Source organism: Delphinapterus leucas, chromosome 19, assembly GCF_059928025.1.
Source record: "Delphinapterus leucas isolate spDelLeu-1000000601 "Yukka" chromosome 19, BTC_Dleu_Yukka2, whole genome shotgun sequence".
Taxonomy (NCBI): Eukaryota; Metazoa; Chordata; class Mammalia; order Artiodactyla; family Monodontidae; genus Delphinapterus; species Delphinapterus leucas.
Window position 1 is genome coordinate 14,462,540 of NC_143147.1, and position 19,815 is coordinate 14,482,354.

At 49.4% G+C, this 19,815-nt stretch overlaps 2 protein-coding genes across 7 annotated transcripts in view; one reads left to right on the forward strand and one right to left on the reverse strand.

Annotated features, from left to right (window-relative positions):
- The window catches only part of MYH10 (myosin heavy chain 10), a 128,165-nt gene that overhangs the window by 105,447 nt on the left and 2,903 nt on the right, over window positions 1–19,815 (forward strand). Inside the window, exons 24-38 of the mRNA XM_022596171.3 lie at window positions 315–486; window positions 1,560–1,772; window positions 4,208–4,352; window positions 4,934–5,140; window positions 6,259–6,363; window positions 7,503–7,655; window positions 7,999–8,247; window positions 8,530–8,742; window positions 10,301–10,513; window positions 11,579–11,740; window positions 16,078–16,206; window positions 16,798–16,886; window positions 17,801–17,924; window positions 17,994–18,202; window positions 19,517–19,625. Coding sequence (XP_022451879.1) covers window positions 315–486; window positions 1,560–1,772; window positions 4,208–4,352; window positions 4,934–5,140; window positions 6,259–6,363; window positions 7,503–7,655; window positions 7,999–8,247; window positions 8,530–8,742; window positions 10,301–10,513; window positions 11,579–11,740; window positions 16,078–16,206; window positions 16,798–16,886; window positions 17,801–17,924; window positions 17,994–18,202; window positions 19,517–19,625 — 2,492 coding nt within the window. The remainder of the gene's footprint in view (window positions 1–314; window positions 487–1,559; window positions 1,773–4,207; window positions 4,353–4,933; window positions 5,141–6,258; window positions 6,364–7,502; window positions 7,656–7,998; window positions 8,248–8,529; window positions 8,743–10,300; window positions 10,514–11,578; window positions 11,741–16,077; window positions 16,207–16,797; window positions 16,887–17,800; window positions 17,925–17,993; window positions 18,203–19,516; window positions 19,626–19,815) is intronic.
- NDEL1 (nudE neurodevelopment protein 1 like 1) overlaps window positions 12,640–19,815 on the reverse strand; it is a 51,108-nt gene continuing 43,932 nt past the window's right edge. For all 6 annotated transcript variants that reach the window (XR_016388844.1, XR_002647732.3, XR_016388843.1 and 3 more), the window contains one exon: window positions 12,640–19,672. The gene's annotated coding sequence lies outside the window, so the exon portion shown is untranslated. The remainder of the gene's footprint in view (window positions 19,673–19,815) is intronic.

The window sequence follows — 19,815 nt, forward strand, 5'->3', positions numbered from 1 at the left end:
GCTTCTGCCAAGCCCTCTGCGATCCCGGGCACAGCACGGGGTCCAGGTCACTTTGGCTCTGAGAGCGGGGGCCTGCTCCCTGTGGAAGGATATCCTTAGAATCCTCCCAGTTTCTTCCTGAAAATTCCACCCTCCTACTGATATATCTCGCCTTCGGTTTGATCTTAATGGGCTTCAGGTGATGGAGCGGTTGGCAAGCGACGTGCTTTAGAATGCAACGGCTAATTTTCAACTTTAATCAGTTTACTTTTTGAATTTGTCCATATGGAGTGACATTCAGTGTGTTGAAGGGCTTCTTGTTTCTTGCCCTAAAGAGCGCTTGAAGAAGGAGGAGAAGACCCGCCAGGAACTGGAAAAGGCCAAAAGGAAACTGGACGGTGAGACCACAGACCTGCAGGACCAGATCGCCGAGCTCCAGGCGCAGATTGACGAGCTCAAGATCCAGGTGGCCAAGAAGGAGGAGGAGCTGCAGGGCGCCCTGGCCAGGTCTGCGCTAGGCATGCGGCTGGAGGGGGTCCCGACAGAGAGACCCCGGGACTCCGACGTATGGCTTCCTCGTCATTGGGTGTGACACGGGCCTGGGAGACCAGGGAGCATGTGTGTTGGGGCAGCCAGAAAATCTCATCAATCCTTCTTGGTATTTACACTTAAAAATCACGAGTTGTATCATGAAATCCTTGGAAATTCACACCTGAACCAACAGTTTTAACCATATCAAATGCTCTGGTTTCTGTACGTTACAGATTAATTTCAATATGATTTAGAAGTTTAGAGGAAATCACTTTTCAGAAGTATTCTCCCCTCCTGTAGCATGATTTGCTACTCAGTCCTAAACCATTCAGTTACAGAATGTAAGTCATACATAGTAAATACATTTATGCTAATATTTCATTTCATTTCTTTAACCAATGACTATTTGGTTACATGGTCATAGGACTCAGTTTAATTTATAATTTATTACAATCAAGAAGATCTTATAACAGAAATTCTTCTCTGCCTCTGTCACTGTTAGTCTTTCTTCGGCTACATACAGAGGTGAGGGCTGAGACCCAGAACTAAAATTCTCCACCTGCTCCCATGTGTCAGCTTCCCCTCCCTCATCTCAAACTTCCCACCCATCCCCGGTCAGAACATCCACCCACGTTAAATCACACGTGAGCAAAAAGATGCACCAGAGGACAGAGGAGGTGTAGAGTGGAGGGTGTGAAGGTGGCGGGTCTGCTTCCACTTTGTTCCAAGGACTTCTCTGAGTTTGCACATTTGCCGTGGGCTGGAACCAATCTGGCGGACAAGACCGCTACCTTGAGCAGTGTCTTAACTAGAAGAACATCTGCCTGAGAGGGAATTTTTAAATACTATGATCATTAAAGTGAGATGGGCCTACGCTTCCACGGAGAGCTTTATTAGCCCTTTGGACAGGACCCAGACTCCATCCTGATACCAGCTCTGGGCCTCCAAGCCGTGGGCCGTGGGCTGGGGGTGGTGTCTCAGGGTCTCCTTGTGGGAAGAGTCCCCGGGTGCCGACTCTGAGCGCTTCCCGTGCCCGGGTGTCCCCGCAGGGGTGACGACGAGACGCTGCACAAGAACAACGCACTTAAAGTCGCGCGAGAGCTGCAAGCCCAGCTTGCTGAGCTGCAGGAAGACTTTGAATCCGAGAAGGCTTCGCGGAACAAGGCGGAAAAGCAGAAGAGGGACTTGAGTGAGGAGCTGGAAGCTCTGAAGACAGAGCTTGAGGACACGTTGGACACCACGGCAGCTCAGCAGGAACTGCGGTAAGTGGGGGCAGGGCAGAGATGCTCGTCCTCGGGGAGTGGGGTGTTTCCTGTATGCTGTCACTTCGAGCATCCTCTCTCCCTCCTGGAAACAGTGGCACGTGGAACAGTAACAAAATCTCGGTGGTTAGAAACCAACCGGCCTGTAGGTAGAAAGCACAGGGCGGGTGGATGCACCACAGCCAGGTGCGCAGAGGGAGGTGTGATCAGAAAAGCCCCAGGTACGCACACCTGGCTAGAGGGAGAGTTACACCTGAACCAAGTAAGGGGGGGCGCAGGGACCAGAGGGCTAGAGGGGACGGACACAGAAACAGGAGGAGATGGGGGTGTTTGGGCATCTGCTGGCTGCAGCAATTGGTCTGACGAACAGTGGTGAGGAAACAGACGAGGAGGAGGCCCGTGTCCACAAAGACAAAAGGACAGGTGAGTGCAGGTACCCACGTAACAGATGGGCCAGCCGCCGAGCGTAGGCAAGAGGAAAGTGACGAGCGCAGCCAGACACGACTCACGGGAAGTCCCGGGAGAGCACGCGCAACTAGCGGTGAGCAAGTGGGCTGCCTGAGGCCCCTGCTGGCCTCCTGACCGGCTCCTCCCTCTAAGACCCAGGCTGCTGGGCGCGTGAGGCCAGCCCAGGAATCCCCAGGCTGCCTCGGCGGGTAGACCTGGCTGCTTGCACACGCAGACACCCCCACACCCCTGCCACCTGTCCCAGGCTGTGCGTGGTGGGAAGGGGAGCCTGCCCCCGAGAAGGGGGCTAAGGGAAAGCCTGCAGTAAGGCGAGGGCAGTAGGGTCATTTACAGAGGCAGGTGGGTAGGGGCGTGTGCCCGTCAGGTTCTGGGCCTGGAGAGAAGCCGTGCCGAGCCGACAGGCTGAGGTCAGACGGTGGGTGTCCAGAGCGAGCGCTCAGTGCTGAAGAAACGGAGGAGGTGAGCCTGATAACGTGCCAGGGACTTTGCCCGCTAACACGCAGGGCCTCAGGGCAACAGGAGGGTGTGTCCCCGCAGAGCCACCTGAGCCGGTGGGGCTGGAGGCTCCTACCCGCCTCCACAGAGCAGCTCTGCTTTTAGCGGTTTTAAGTCCTGGCCTTGTCTTTGAAATACCTGCTTTTTAAATATCTGGAAACCACTGAACTGTGGGCTGGAACCCACAGTCTAATGATTAGACTTGGTTGAAATAGCCTTTCTCAGCTGAGCTTTCAACCACGGTAGAAAAAAAGGTTCTGCTCACTTCTTCCCTTCAATTCTTGTTTAAAAAAAAAAAAAAAGTACCAATGATATGCGCTTTTTTTTTTTTTTTTGCCACACTGCACAGCTTGCAGGATCTTAGTTCCCCAACCAGGGATCAAACCCACCCTCCTTGCATTGGAAGCACGGAGTCTTAACCAGTGGACCGCCAGGGAAGTCCAGTATGTGCATATTGGTTAAAACCGTGGATGTGCTCCAACACAGCACTCCCTGCTTCTGCTGGTGAAGGGGTCGGATGGCCTGCAGTTCCGATGCGTCAGGGGAAATGGTGTTGCTATCTGGTAGATGGGGGGTGAACTGAAGTAACCTCGATGGAGTCTGTCCTGTCGGGCTGATGCTTGGATGCCGGTGCCCCTCCCCCACCTCCAGCATCCATCCCTTCCTCTGCATGGAAGCTTGCAGAGGACAAGGCCAGACCCCCGCACGCCTTTCACCTCCAGTGAATGTGTGGCCAAGCCAGCCTGCACCACCGCGACTCTGGTGGCTCCCTTCGGTGACCTGCCACCACGCAGCTAGCAGCCCACCTGGGCCCCTTTTCTCTTTGCCGCAGCTGGTCGCAGCCCCTAGATTTTGCTTCCTTGTAGAGAGGAAAGTGCGCCCACACGGCAATCAGCATATACGTCACTGCTCTGACTGGCCACGGGTTTTAGAGCAAGTTTGCCAGAGTTGTGCTGCAGCATGATGGGGAAGTTACTGCTCTCTGAGCTCTCGGTGTTACGGGAGCTCTCGGCAGGAGTGGTATTTACCTTAACTGGTTTCAGTGTTGAGCTGTGCGCTTAAATTAAAGGTGGTGCTCAGCCCCGCTTCTGTCGGGGTGCAGTGTCCTGCCTGATGAGCCTTTACCAGCCCTTTTGGGGATTTACCCTCTTCCGGTCTTACTGAAATGCCTGCTGGCGCTGTGGCAGGCATTTTTGCATCTTGTGTTAAGCAGTGCCTGGCCTGTGGTACGCCCAGGCTGCCCCGGACGTCCGAAGACCCTTAGGGACGTTACGCCGTGTCTCGACTGTAAGTCGCCTGTGGAATGGGGGTCATGCTGGTTCTGGAAGGTTTCCCGCTACCACAGTAACAGACACGCCAGCCTCCTGGAATCCATGTCATGTTTCAAACAAAAGCAGAACTTTAAAAATGTGCATTTAATTTAGTCATTCAACTAATTCTGAGCTTCTTCCTCTAAAATTATGTTTCTCTAGTACCAAACGTGAACAAGAAGTGGCAGAGCTGAAGAAAGCGCTCGAGGAGGAAACGAAGAACCACGAGGCTCAGATCCAGGACATGAGGCAGAGACACGCGACCGCCCTAGAGGAGCTTTCGGAGCAGCTAGAGCAGGCGAAGAGGGTAGGGACGCGTCGGTGGGCAGCGCGGGGGTCCAGGTGCTCCCACAGCGGCCGCCCTCTGAGAGCACAGTGCTGGCCTGGGAGAGCCAGGCGCCCCTGATTTTATTTTTAAATCACATATTCCTCTCACTGATAGCCCTCTTCCTCCTCATGACTGAGCTCTAAAGCTTCAGCAGCTGCACGTCCTGCTCTCGCTCACCTGCTGCCCAGAAGCCGCCAGGCCCTTTGGGTGTCCCTGGTGCCCTGCCCCCCGCCCCTCCCGCCTCCAGTCTGTCTCAGGCACCGCACACGTCGTTGCCCTTGCTTCATCGTTCCCGCCTCCGCCTCTCACATGCTGGCCCCCCGCGGTGCTGCCAGCGCCCCCCATACTGTGTCTGCTGCCCTGAGCGGGGTGTACAGGGGTGCTCCGCCCACAGAAGTCTTCACACTCCGAGAACAGCAGGTGTCTTCCTTCATTTATGCAACAGATGTTGACTGCAGGCTCACTCCGTGCCAGCACGGTTCTCCGGACGCCAAAGCCGCGCCCTTCACGTCCTCTGTTGTAAAACTGTGACTGAAGTGTTCCTCCCTTCTCTCTCCTAGTTCAAGGCAAATCTGGAGAAGAACAAGCAGGGCCTGGAGACAGACAACAAGGAGCTGGCGTGCGAGGTGAAGGTGCTGCAGCAGGTCAAGGCCGAGTCTGAGCACAAGAGGAAGAAGCTGGACGCCCAGGTCCAGGAGCTCCACGCCAAGGTCTCGGAAGGAGACAGACTCAGGGTGGAACTGGCCGAGAAAGCGAATAAGTTACAGGTAGGCCTGGAAAGCCTTTCCGGGACGTCGCCCCCAGTGTCTGGCGGGGTGGGGAGGGGACTGACATTGGGGGCGCCCGGGCTGCCCCAGGTCCACATTAGGCTCCTCGTGTCGCTCTCCCGCTTGAAGCTCACAGCGCCCCCTGGGTGAGTCTGGTGGACGAGGACGTGAGAAGCTTGCCTGCCTCTGGGCTCCACTGAGTCCACAGCCCGCCCCGCCCTGCTGCTGCCAAGACTGATGGAGTGGGGGGTCTCTGAAGGGCATTGCTCAAATGAGGAAAAACAAATGTCATCAGCTTGAGTTTCAAGTATAGAAACGTCCTCCGTGTGCCTTCCCTTTGCTCACGTGACTAGAGGACAGACTAGAACGAAGGGCAGCTCCTGTTCCTTTTGTCTACGACCCACTGTCCCCACAAAAAACATAGAAGGTCTTACGCCATGGGGGTTTCTAGGGGGGGAGGTATTTTAGAGCTATCATTAATTAAACACGAAAAAGAAAAAAATGTTTTTACCACATTATTCATAAAATCTGACCATAAGAAATAGCTACATATTCATGATAAGTATATCATACCAGATTTTCTTTCAGCTTAAAAAGAACTGTGGGCTGTGACTCTTAGAATTTAAACTTCTTTGAATCTGTGTGATAAAGTTTTCAAGTTCTCTAAGAAAATGAATTACACTTGCGCCCCCTGCCCACCTTCCCCCAGTATAGGGATGGTGCATCTTCGTGTGAAAAAGGGTTAAAATAAAACACCTGCTGATCTTGAGCCTCCTCACATAGGACAGCAGCCACTCTTTCAGAGGATTTGGTGTAATTTTTGTCTCTTGACGCTGAAAAACAAGATAGCAAAGCCAGTTAGGAGAACGCCCTCCACGTGTGGGCTCTGCCGTCCTGAGCCTCCCTGTCCGGGTCGTAGGTGGAGGCTCTCTGCGGTGGCTGGCTCAGGGCCTGCTCACGGGGGCGGCAGATTCTCGGTGGTGAGCCCTCCTTAGCTGAGGCTGACCCCTCCTTCCCGCGATATGCTCGCTTTGTGTGCACTTAGGGTCCAGAACCCACCACTCTTTTCTCTCTGCCTGCTGCTGAAGTGAGTCGTAACCTTTCACTCCTCCTTGCAGAATGAATTGGATAATGTCTCAACTCTTCTAGAAGAAGCAGAGAAAAAGGGTATTAAGTTTGCCAAGGACGCAGCTGGTCTTGAGTCTCAACTCCAGGACACACAGGTATTTCCCCCGGGGGTGGAGTGTTAACAGTAACTCTGCTGTTTCTGTGATCTGTAAATTGGTGAAACATGCTATTCCCAGAACTGCCCTCTTATCACCTCTTTCTGATTTTCTGCTCTACTTTTTTTTCTTTATATAAATTTATTTATTTTATTTATTTTGGGCCGAGTTGGGGTTTCGTTGCTGCATGCGGGCTTTCTCTAGTTGCGGCGAGCGGGGTCTACTCTTCGTTGCGGTGCACAGGCTTCTCATTGCGGTGGCTTCCCTCGTGGTGGAGCACAGGCTCTAGGCGCACGGGCTTCAGTAGTTGTCTCCCGGGCCCTAGAGTGCAGGCTCAGTAGTTGTGGCACATGGGCTTCATTGCTCCGCTGCATGTGGGATCTTCCCGGACCAGGGCTCAAACCCGTGTCCCCTGCATGGGCAGGCGGATTCTTAACCACTGTGCCACCAGGGAAGTCATTCTGCTCTACGTTTATTTTCAACCATCTTGCACCAAAACCAGCCCTGATGCTCAGGAACTCACCTTTGAGCTCATATCTAGAGCCTGCGGTTCCTGTGTCTGGCAGGCATGTGGGTGCCTGGGAGGCGGCTCTTGCTGTCTGGCCGGGCGCTGCCTGGGGTGCAGTTCACCAGGCGGCGGTCCTGTTATACATTTGTGCACTGCTGGCCATTTTAAACATTTTCTCATGGTTTTTGTTCATTAACGCTGACCTGAGAGAAACAGGAAAGGATTCCAGGAGGGATAAGAGATGTGGGAAAGGGAAGCTCGCAGGTCCCTGGCCTGGGCCCCTGGGGGGGTGACGCTGCCATTGCTCGTGAACAAGTTTGTTTTGGGATTTTTGGCCACACTGCACGGCTTGCGGGATCTTGGTTCCCCGACCAGGGATTGAACCCACGCCCTCGGCAGTGAAAGCGCGGAGTCCTAGCCGTTGGACTGCTAGAGAATTCCCTCGTGAACAACTTTAAAGCAATATTGTACTAAGGGCACTTGTTAAATGATCAGGTGTGTTTTAAAATCACTTGTTTGTTAATATCACTGGGTATTTCTCACACACTGAGACTCTGTTTCTTTTAACAGAGGCATTGTGGTTTGGGTGATTACCATAACCTAAGTACTGACCGTTTATAAAAATAAACAGGAGCTTCTTCAGGAAGAGACACGCCAAAAACTGAACCTGAGCAGTCGGATCCGGCAGCTGGAGGAGGAGAAGAACAGCCTCCAGGAGCAGCAGGAGGAGGAGGAAGAGGCCAGGAAGAACCTGGAAAAGCAGGTGCTGGCCCTGCAGGCCCAGGTGCGTGCATCCACTCGGGACGCCGTGTGGCCTCAGTGCGTGTGTTTAGCAGCTGACGTCCCTGCCCTGCTGGCTGGTTTCAGCTCCATTTGGGACAGTTAATTGGGTCTTATTGGGAGCAAGGTGAAGACCCTCGGACTGTGTCAACTATGTAAATTCCAATCCAGTCATCCTTTTATAGATGATTAGCGAAGACACTTATGGTCTAAGATCCATTTGCTCAGAAACGCATAGTGTTGCTTTATATTATTTCTTCTGACAGAATACTGAAGACAAGTTTTATCTTTATTCCTCAAGTGTGAAATCCAGTTGAGTTCTTTAATAGTGATCTTTTTTCCTTCAGTTGACAGATACCAAGAAGAAAGTAGATGATGACCTGGGGACAATTGAAAGTTTGGAAGAAGCCAAGAAGAAGCTCCTTAAAGACGTGGAAGCACTGAGCCAGCGCCTGGAGGAGAAGGCCCTGGCCTACGACAAACTGGAGAAGACCAAGAACCGCCTGCAGCAGGAGCTCGATGACCTGCTGGTGGACCTGGACCACCAGCGCCAGATCGTCTCCAACTTGGAGAAGAAGCAGAAGAAGTTCGATCAGGTGGGTGCCCAGCGCTCCCCACCCCTGGGCTCCAGGGCCAGCGCCACACGTGTTTCCTCCTGGCAAAGCCCTCGCCTTTGTCATTTCGGCTTAAAATAATCCTTTCTTATTTAAGAGCAATATGTATTTATAGCAAAATTGGAAAAAGCAGACCAGCATAAAGAAGGAAACAGGAGAACACGCCTGATATTCTTAGCAATAATTCAGGCACGTAGCAAATGAGAGGAGTCTCTGTTGCTTTTGAAATCGATTTTTACTGTCTCCCAACGCCATCCCGTGTAGCTGTTAGCAGAAGAGAAGAACATCTCTGCCCGCTACGCGGAAGAGCGAGACCGGGCCGAAGCAGAGGCCAGAGAGAAGGAAACCAAAGCCCTGTCCCTGGCCCGTGCCCTTGAGGAGGCCCTGGAGGCCAAGGAAGAGTCTGAGCGGCAGAACAAGCAGCTGCGGGCAGACATGGAGGACCTGATGAGCTCCAAGGACGACGTGGGCAAGAACGTGAGTGTCCCGGGGACCGGTGCCTTCGGGGCAGGCAGGCGACTCTGGGGAGGCCCAGCCCTACAGCGAAGCGGACCAGGAGTGTCTTGGCCTGTATGTAATTAGGGGGTTAAAGACTCCCAGGATAAGCCATCAGGTTTTCTGCAGTCTGTTCTCGGTTACCTGTGCCAAAGCCAGGCGGGGAGTTCTTGTCGCTTTCACAGGCCCTCCCCGCCCTAAGCTGCATCCTGACAGGGGTCCTTTAAATGAAGGGTTTCTCTGTTCCTGAGCCTCAGGTGGTTATCACACGCAGGTACCTGAAGTCCCCTCAGATTGAGGGTAGTGGGATCTGTCTCCTGCACCGAGTGGGGAAGCTGGAGAGGAGCCAGGTGGGACCCTCTTGTCCTCCCACTGCACACACCTCCCCCAAGAGCTGCTGGGATTTTTATTTACCCTACCCCCTCCCCTCATGTACGAGGTGTTGAGGGTAGTGATGGGGACCCAGGCCTGGGGATCAGAACAGGTTCGGGGCTTGACTCTCCCCCAAGCTCCCATTTAACCTGCCTAAGCCTACGTTTCCTCTTCTGTCAAATGGACGTGATACTTGCCTGTTTCATGAAGCTGCTGCGGCTGTGCTCTGAAAGGCATAAAGTCCTCTCTAAAGATAAAAGCTCATTTTCCTGGGACACGGACTCTCTGGCCACATCATAAGGGAGGAAGGACTGTCCTACCTTCCTGCTGAGTCTCCTACAGCCTGGGGACCGGCCCCGTGGACAAGAAGAGGCCTCCTAGAGTAGAAATGGCCAGGATTACGTAGTAAAACGTAGAAAGAGAATTCCACGACTGATTCCATTTTCTTGTTCCATATTAGTTTTCTTTAGAACAATCGACAGTCCCACGTTCATTCCACAAGCGTTCCTTTGTGCCTGTGAAGTGCCAGACACTAAGAGACACAGGCCCTCCTCACGTTGTAAGGCTTCTCCTGCCTGCGTGAGAACTGACATGGCAGTGAACCCCAAAGGGACACATAGTAATAGCACCTGCGCACGCCTGCCTAAGGATTGTCTCCAGGATCAGAGGGGACGTGAAGGGGGAGCACCCAGCACAGCGCTTGGCACCGAGAACTTAGTAAACGTGTGTGGTGGCGATCTTTGCGCAGAGAAAGGTCAAACCTTTTTCACTGCACCCTGCTTTGCGGGCCTCACACACCTAGTACGTAAGTCTCCACATGTGCGTTTTCAATACAAATGACCTCTTCCACAGCGAGAGGGATGTACTATGTTAGACACAGTGGCCAGTCAACAGGCGACTCCCCTGACACCATGCTCTTTTTATTGTTCATGGCTTTTAAAGATCTCTCGGCTTCAAGGTCATGGGAGAGTAATTGATCGACTCTAGAGCACATGTGAATAAAGAAATCAGGCCTGTCATTCAGATGGCGCGTTCTGAAATGAGGACTAGTGTGGCTGCAGTGGGAGGGGAGGATGCATATGGGGGTGGGGTGCCTATAAACAGAACTGCTGTCCTTGCTTGTCCCTCCACCAAGGGTCATCCCCTCCCTGTGCTTCCTGTGGTCCAGGTTCATGAACTTGAAAAATCCAAACGGGCCCTAGAGCAGCAGGTGGAGGAAATGAGGACCCAGCTGGAAGAGCTGGAAGATGAGCTTCAGGCTACAGAAGACGCCAAGCTTCGCCTGGAGGTCAACATGCAGGCCATGAAGGCCCAGTTCGAGAGGGACTTGCAGACCAGAGATGAGCAGAACGAGGAAAAGAAGCGGCTACTCATGAAACAGGTAGGTCTGGAAGAGTGGCCCCCGGAACAGGAAATGGTTTGTTCTCCAAGCCCAGTTTTGGGTCAATATTTTATTCATTCACATTGGAACATATTAGCTGGAGGAAATGTATTTGGTCATTTGATAATTTTTTTTTTGATAATTTTATTCTTTAAAATGTAATACAACTGGTTTTGATTTCCTATTTCTCAGATAATATCACTGCTACTTAAAAGCCAGGATATCCATTGAAAAGCCCTTAGTGGAATCTCCAGGGACATGTAGTCAGGTTCAAGTTCTATGAGTCTCATGAGTATCGATAAAGGGAAGAATCAATATGTACCTGACAAGGTGATTCAGAGTATTCCGAAGGTCAGATCACACGTCCTCATTAAGCCACTCTTTAAAGGTATATAAATACCTCTAGGTATTTACATTTTTTTTAATTTTAAGAAGTTGCTTGGGCACTTATGATTTATATACTTTCCTGAGTGCATGTTAAACTTCTAATTTAAAAGTTTACTTTAAAAATTAATTGTGGATATTTTCTCAGTCCCTTGGAGTTCATGGTATCAAGCCTTGGATCTGAGATATTTTTAATTTTGCTTTGTTATTTGCAGTCCACTAATACTTATTTTATTAGTCATTTATTGCTAGATAACGAATTACCTCAAACTTAGTGACTTAAAACAACACGCATTAACTGAGTTTCTGTGGGTCAGGAATTCAGAATGGACTTAGCAGGGTGTGTCACCTGAAGGCCCGACGGGGGCTGGAGGGTCTGCATCCTGGCCGGCTTGCCCACGGGGTGCTGGCCCGAGAACTCTGCTCTGGGCACGTGGGCCAGTCTCGTTGCATCACCGAGACCATGAGCTCTGCCTCCTTACGTGCCTTTGCTGTGGTCGGTGGAAATGGTTTGTACCAGTGGTGGTGGTGAAAGATCTCTCTGTACAAATTAACTGCTAATAACAGTAATAACTGCCCAGTGGCAGGCAGCACCTCTCCAGAGTGACCCGAGCCCTCACGTGCCGGTTCTCTGTGTGGGCACCTGGGTCTGACCAGACGTAACCCGATGCGGTCCATTAGGTGCGGGAGCTGGAGGCTGAGCTGGAGGATGAGCGGAAACAGCGGGCCCTTGCTGTGGCTTCAAAGAAGAAAATGGAAATAGACCTGAAGGACCTGGAAGCTCAAATCGAGGCTGCAAACAAAGCTAGGGATGAAGTGATCAAGCAGCTCCGCAAACTTCAGGTAAGTGCGGCCAGCCGTCAGTCTTTGGTGGTGGTAGGTGTTATCTGGCCCTACTTAGATCAAGTGCAACATGGCCCGTGAAGCTGGGGAGAAGGGCTCCCGGCAGCACCCAGCCTGCCATCTTGCCCGCAGGCTCAGGGTTGCCAGGTCACCCCTGCAGAGTGCGGCCATCAGCCTCGGCTGTGGGTTGGGGCCACGGGCCATAAAGATGGCACGTGTGTAGCTCCAGTGTCTACAAGTGGGCCAGTGCTTGCCCCACTTGGACTGATCGGGGTGGAGTCACCAGCAGGGAGGCAACCACCAGGGACAAGCTTTTGGGGCTCTGAACAGCCTCTGATGCTCAACTAAACATGCAGCCACTGAGCCTCCAAGAGGAGAGTGGTGTCGACTTCCCTCCGCTAGCGCCCTGAGCTTTAGTGAGCCTTTCCATCTCATTGAATCATCACTTTTGCTACCCAGATGGTGTGCCGGTTTTCACTGTCACAGTGACAAAAAGTGATTTCTATAGTAACTCACAGTATTGGCAGGATGTGATGGGCCCTTTCATATAAGTAGGCACAACTTCCCTGGAGGGAAGTTTGTTAGGACAGAAGCTTTAGAAAGTTTCCATTCCTTTTGACCTTGGTGATTCTGCATCTTGAGAATTTACTCTAACAAAATATAAATATGAGGAGAAGTACTTACATACAAAGATCATAGCTGAAGTGTTATTTATGATGGGAAATAACCTAAATGTAGGTGGACTGCCAGCCATTCAAATGATGGGGATATGTATGCAGTGACACAGGAAGATACAGTGTAGGGAGGGCAGTTTAGTTTGTAACTCAGCACACGTGTGTAAACTTCTATATATAGACAGGCAGATATACACATTTAGAAAAAAAGTTTAGAAGGAAACGTCATCTCTGGATAATAGATTTATGAGTAGCTTACTTGCTTCCTTACACTTTTTTAAAAAGCTAAAATACAAAGGTTTTTACTTTGACCAGCTAATTACAAAGAATATAAATTATATTACTATGACTTTAACAGCTTTATGGAGATATAATTCACACAACATTCAGTTTACCCATTTAGAGTGTTTTGCTGTTTTTTAGAATATTCATAGGGGCTGTGCAAGCATCACCCACTGTCTCATTTTGGACATTTTGGTTCCCTCTAAAAGAGACCCTGTGCCCATTCGCTGTGACTCCACACTATCTCTGCCACACCCAACACTGACCAACCACTAATCTACTTTCCGTCTCTCTAGATTTGCCTATGCTGGACATGTCATACAGATGGAATCCTACAATATGTGGCTTTTTGTGCCCAGCTTCTTTCACTTAGCATGTTTTCAAGGTTCACCATGTTGTAGCATAAATAAGTACTTCATTCCTTTTTATTACCAAATAATATTCCATTGTTTGGACATACCATATTCTTTTTATTAATCCATTCATTAGTTGGCATTTGAGTTATTTTGACTCTTTAGCTACTATGAATACTGCTGCTGTGAACGTTCACATATATTTGTACAGATGTGTGTTTTCAATTTTCTTGGGTATATACCTAGGAATGGAATTGCTAGGTTATACGGTAATTCTGTTTAACTTTGAGGAACTGCCCAGTCTTTCCACAGCGACATTTTACATTCCTACCAGCTATGTATGAGGATTCCAGTTTCTCTGCATCCTCAACAACACTTGCTATATTGTCCATCTTTTAATTATAGCCATCCCAGTGCGTATGAAGTGGTATCTCATTGTGGTTTTTTTTTTTAATATAAATTTATTTATATTTGGCTGTGTTGGGTCCTTGTTGCTGCACACAGGCTTTCTCTAGTTGTGGCGAGCAGGGGCTACTCTTCGTTGTGGTGCGCGGGCTTCTCATTGCGGTGCCTTCTCTGTTGTGGAGCACGGGCTCTAGGCACGTGGGCTTCAGTAGTTGTGGCACACAGGCTCAGTAGTTGTGGCACACGGGCTTAGTTGCTCCACAGCATGTGGGGTCTTCCCGGACCAGGGCTCGAACCCGTGTCCCCTGCAGTGGTAGGCAGATTCTTAACCGCTGCGCCACCAGCAAAGTCCCTCATTGTGGTTTTGATTTGCATTTCCCTAATGACAAATGATGTTGAAAAGCTTTACATGTGCTTATTGGCCAATATCATATGTGGGAAAAAATGTCTTTCAGTCCTCTGCTAAGCTTTTGAGTTGTCTTCAGTAATTGAGTTGTAACATTTCTGTATACATTCTGGATGTTTCGTAGGAGATATACAGTTTCCAAATATTTTCTTTAATTGTCTAGATTATCTGTTCACTCCCTCAATGGTATTGTTTACAGCGCAAAAGTTTTTAATTTTGATGGAGTCCAATTTATCTTTTCTTTTGTTTCTTCTGTTTTTGTTATGTCTGTGAAACCACTGCCTTATCCAGAGTCCTGAAGATTTAGTCCTGTGTTTTCTCCTAAGAGTTTTATATTTTTAGCTCTTTTTCTAAATCCATTTTGAGTTAATTTTTGTTATATGGTTTCATATATGAACCCAGTTTCATTCTTTCGGATATGGATATCCAGTTTTCCCAGCACCACTTGTTAAAAAGACTAGTCTTTCCCCTCTTGAATTGTCTTGGCACTCTTGTCAAAAATCAGCTGACCATAGACTTGTGTTTATTTCTGGACTCTCAGTCGTATTCCATTGATCTCTATGTCTGTCCTTCCACCAGTACCACACAGTCTTGATTACTATAGCTCTGCAGGTTTTGTGGTTGGAAAGTGTGACTTCTCCAACTTTGTTCTTCTTTTTCATGACTGTATTCTGGGTTCCTTGCAATTCCATTTAGGATCATCTTGTCAGTTTCTGCCTCCCCCCACCAACCCCCAAAGCCCCCCACTTGGATTCTTATATTGTGTTGACTTGGAAGATCAACTTGGAGAGTATTGCCATCTTAACAGTACATGGCTATCATGCCACTCATTTCGCTATTCTTTTTTTTTCAACGATGCTTTATTTTATAGTTTCTGATGTACAAGTCTTATACTTTAGCTAAATTTTATCCTTTTTGATGCTAAGTGTAATTGCTTTGTTAATATTTAGAATGTTTATAGTTAGTATATAGAAATATAATTGATTTTTGTACAGTTGTCCTTTGGTATCCAAGGGGGATTGGTTCCAGGACCCCCCTACTCCATGGATACCAAAATCCTCAGATGCTCAAGTCCCTGATGTAAAAATGCTGTATTGGGACTTCCTGGCATCCACGCTTCCACTGCAGGGAGCACAGGTTCGATCCCTGGTCAGAGAACTAAGATCCCACGTGCCGTGCAGCACAGCCAAAAAAGGTGGGGGGGGGGGGAGAAAAGGTCTCTCCATCCCTTCCTAAGTACCCTGCTAAAATGGTGTATTATTTGCATATAACCTATGCATATCCTCTCGTATACTTTAAATCGTCTCTAGATTACTTATGATACTACCTAATACAAGGTGAACGATATATAAATAGTTGCGCATGTGGCAATTCAAGTTTTGCTTTTAGGAACTTTCTGAGAATTTGTTTCCCCTGAATATTTTTGATCCACTGCTGATTGAACCCACGTATGTGGAACTCACAGATATGGAGAGCTGACTATGTATCGATCCTGTATGCTGCAGCCTCACTGAACTCGTTTATTAGTTCTAATCGTTTCTTAGTGGATTCCTTAAGATTTTCAATATGTAAGGTTATATCGTCTGCAAATTGAGCTAGTTTTACTTCTTCTTTTCCAGCCTGAATGTCCTTTCTTTGTCTTGGCCTAACTGCTTTGACTAGAATCTCCATCACAGTGCTACACAGAAGGGGCGAGGTCAGGCATCCCTGTCTCATTGCTTATCTTAGAGGAAGGCATTCAGTCTTTGACCATTAAGTATATTAGCTGTTAGTTGTTCACTGATGCCCTTTATCAGAGTTTCCTTCAGTTTATTGAGTGTTTTTATATTGAAAAGGTGTTAGATTTTGTCAGATGCTTCTTCTGCATTTATTGAGATGATCATATAGTTATGTTAATTCATTTTTTGGATATCAAATCAACATTGCATTCCTCAGATAAATCCCACTTGGATGGTGGGGTATAATGGTATATAAATATACACAATGTATAATTCTTTTAATATGTTGATGGATTCAATTGGTTACTTTTTTGTTGAGGATTTTTACATCTGTATTCATAAGGGATATTGGCCTGAATGTTTTCTTGTCTTATTTCTGTCACTTCCACATACTTTTATATTTACAATAAATGCATATATATTATAATCTGGAGAAAAATATCATGTTTAAAAACTAAGAATGGACACTACCCCAAAATTTCTTCCTATTTAATCTTAGGCTCAGATGAAGGACTACCAACGTGAATTAGAAGAAGCTCGTGCATCCCGGGATGAGATTTTTGCTCAGTCCAAAGAGAGTGAAAAGAAACTCAAGAGTCTGGAAGCAGAAATCCTTCAACTGCAGGAGGTTTGTCTACTTATTCATCCATTTGTTTAAAAAAATATATCTGGGGCTTCCCTGGTGGTGCAGTGGTTGAGAGTCCGCCTGCCGATGCAGGGGACACGGGTTCGTGCCCCGGTCCGGGAAGATGCCACATGCCGCGGAGCGGCTGGGCCCGTGAGCCATGGCCGCTGAGCCTGCGCGTCCGGAGCCTGTGCTCCGCAATGGGAGAGGCCACAGCAGTGAGAGGCCCGCGTACAGCAAAAAAAAAAAAAAAAAAAAAAAAGGGAAAAAAAATATATCTGCCCTTGAAATTTCTCTAAGACCAGATAAATATATTTTAGTATCTTTGTAGCCTAGTGTAATTTCACTATCCATGTTTAATATGGTACTGGACCATCTTACTGCTTCAGTTAGGCAAACAAAGTGGTCATACTTTGACACTGTTCTACCTGGCTAACGCCAGAGAAGTTGATGGGTAATTTCTCAAGTCTGACTGCAATTTGAGGCACACTTAGTGCCTCGAGCAAGGTGGCCGCAGCTACAGGCACTGTCGGATTTCACACTTGAGGAAACTGTTAACAGCCAGAGCTTCCATCACGGTCTGAACTTATTCAGGAACTTGCCTCATCTGAGCGAGCCCGCCGACACGCCGAGCAGGAGAGAGATGAGCTGGCGGATGAGATCGCCAACAGCGCCTCTGGCAAGTGAGTCTCCTGGCAACAGGTGGGAAGGGACAGGCATCTCACAATCGGTGGTGGGCCCCCCCCCCCCCCCCCCGGTCTTCATGGGCACTGGGCCCATTCCCCTGGGGCACGCCCATGGCACTGAGACAGCCATGGGAGTCATCTGGCATCTAGGAGTCAGTAGTTGGTTTGCTCATCTGTTCCAAGTCTGGAAAGATGAGCACGAGATGCTGAGCCTCCGGGCTGCCTGCCTCGGCCCCTGGCTGGCTGCACAACCCCGGCAGGTCACACCTCCCTGTGCCAGTCATGCCCACATAGGTGTGCAGGAAAGACATTCAGAACCAGCCTGGTTTCCATAGGGTGCACAGCCTTGCAATGCAAGTCCTCGCTTTCAGATTCATTAGGTTCGACAAGCACATTCCTTAGACTTACCTTACCCTGGATGCATTTTTCATTAAAAGCCCCCCCCCCTTTTTTTTTTTTTTTCCAATTAAGAGGTTGCTTTCTCCATTCAATTACTGTACTGAGTCATTCATCGTGGTCATTTTCTAGCACGCCATCATTTGGACCTGGCATTTGATCTCGGTGCACTAGAAAAGCTAGGGAATGCCAGGATGTTTTTGCACTTTTAAAGCTGACACTGGCTGCCGAGAAGAGCTGGAGAAGGCAGCAGGGCGGTCAGCTGGAAGGCTACACACCGGTCCAGACGAGAGATGATGGGGCCTGGCCTGGGTGGTAGGCCTGGGGATGGAGAGAAGTGGGTGGTGTGTTTGGAAGCGTAACCAGCTAGGCATGGCGGATTGGGGTGGGAACAGAGGAAAGAGAAAAGTCAACAATGCTGCTCAGCTTCCAGCAGCAGGGTGGGTGGAGGCGCCCTCTGGGAGTTTCCCGTGCCGTGGAGACCGGTTCTGAGCTGTTGCCTCGTCGCCTGGCAGGTCTGCGCTGCTGGATGAGAAGCGGCGTCTGGAGGCACGGATAGCGCAGCTGGAGGAGGAGCTTGAAGAGGAGCAGAGCAACATGGAGTTGCTCAATGACCGCTTCCGCAAGACCACGCTGCAGGTGGGCACGCAGCGGCCGCCCCAGGGAGGGCCGCGCCGTCCCCGCACGACTGACCCATCTCCTCTCCAGGTGGACACGCTGAACGCAGAGCTGGCGGCCGAGCGCAGCGCTGCCCAGAAGAGCGACAATGCGCGCCAGCAGCTGGAGCGGCAGAACAAGGAGCTGAAGGCCAAGCTGCAGGAGCTGGAGGGTGCTGTCAAGTCCAAGTTCAAGGCCACCATCTCGGCCCTGGAAGCCAAGATTGGGCAGTTGGAGGAGCAGCTTGAGCAGGAGGCCAAGTAAGAGGTTTTTGCAGCTGTAAACCAAAGAAAGGTTTTTACAGTGTGTCTGCTACAGACCAGGTCCAGGTTTAGCCTGAGAGTCAGAGATGACACAGACATGCCCCTTGTCCCATGGGAGCTCCCTTGGCAGGGGAAGAATGACAAGAACACGTGTAACCAGAGAGGTGGTGGTGTGAGCCCTCAGGGTACGCTGGGCTCACCTGTCAGCTCTTCCCAGACTTAGCTGAGGGCTCATCGCACTGTGCCCCGTGACTTCCTGGTTCCATAGTTTACTCTACCCAAAGTCGATTGCCCGAGTTGGTGGCATCACGTGAAATGCTACGATTTGTTGGCAGAGAAGAAATGCAGTATGACAAAAATACAAGCTTTTTTTCTCCCTGAGGAAGGCGACTGCTCGACAGCTTCCGTTCTGTTGTCGTAAACCGCTCTGAAGTTTATGAGCTGCACAACACAGCCTTTGGCAGGCATTTACAAATCTATGAGGATAGAAATCACAGACTGCCAGAGCTAGAGCAGCCCTTCAGCTCACCCTCCTGTCGGGGAACTTGGGGCCCAGAAATGCAGGGTCCGTGCTCAGAGCCTGACATCCTCTGCAACCGGCAACCCAGACTTGCCCCTGCACTCAACTCTAACAGTTAAGGGTTTTGTTTGCTGTTGGTTGTAATTAACATGACTCGCCCTTTCAGCTGACTCCATCACTATCCTTTTTGCATAACATTTGTGGAGGAACAAAAGAACTTTTTCTGTTTTCAGTGGAGTCCTACAAATAAGCTACCTCTGCTTCATGTGGGACAGTGGAGGCCTGTCTAGAAACATGGTGCTTTGACTCCTACGTGAAGCGTGGAGGGATGGGGGCGTTGTTTCAGTGTCAGCTGCTCTAGCATCTTCGAACGTAGTCAGTAAATTTTAAATTGAAACCATCGCCTAATAAATCGAGGCTTTGTTTTGTTTTCCAGGCTGAAAAGTTAGGGGATTAGAGTAACCAACTAAGGTTTTTGTCTTCAAAAACTCTACACTCAAATACGTGACAGGTAGCTTGTATGTAACATTTGATCTTTGGTAGATCATTAAACAAAGTGATTAACATGTGTGTGAAGGAATAATGCAGTTTTTCTACCTGTCAAGCATTAGAATACATTAAAGGTAATCCACAGTTTGACCAGAAGGGAAACGTTTCTGGGCCATATTGATCACGATGATACAGAGGTCCCGGAAAGCACTCTAACAAATGCCATCTTCCAGAGAAAAGGACTTAAAAAAAATATTCAAGAATTGGGAAAACTAACGTGTTGATCATTTTCATTTTCATAGGGAAAGAGCAGCCGCCAACAAACTAGTCCGTCGTACCGAGAAGAAGCTGAAGGAAATCTTCATGCAGGTCGAGGATGAACGCCGCCACGCCGATCAGTATAAAGAACAGGTAAGGGCAGAAGGCAGGTAGGAGGAACACGTCTTCCACTCTAAATGCTGTAGCAAGGAGACGGATGCAAAACCAGCCGTGTTACCATTTGACTAGGTGAATGAGGAAGAGCTACTTGCAACTCTTAATTCTAACGTTTCAACAAACATGTGCTGTTCCTTGTTCCTGCCACTCACTCCCGGGTGCTGGG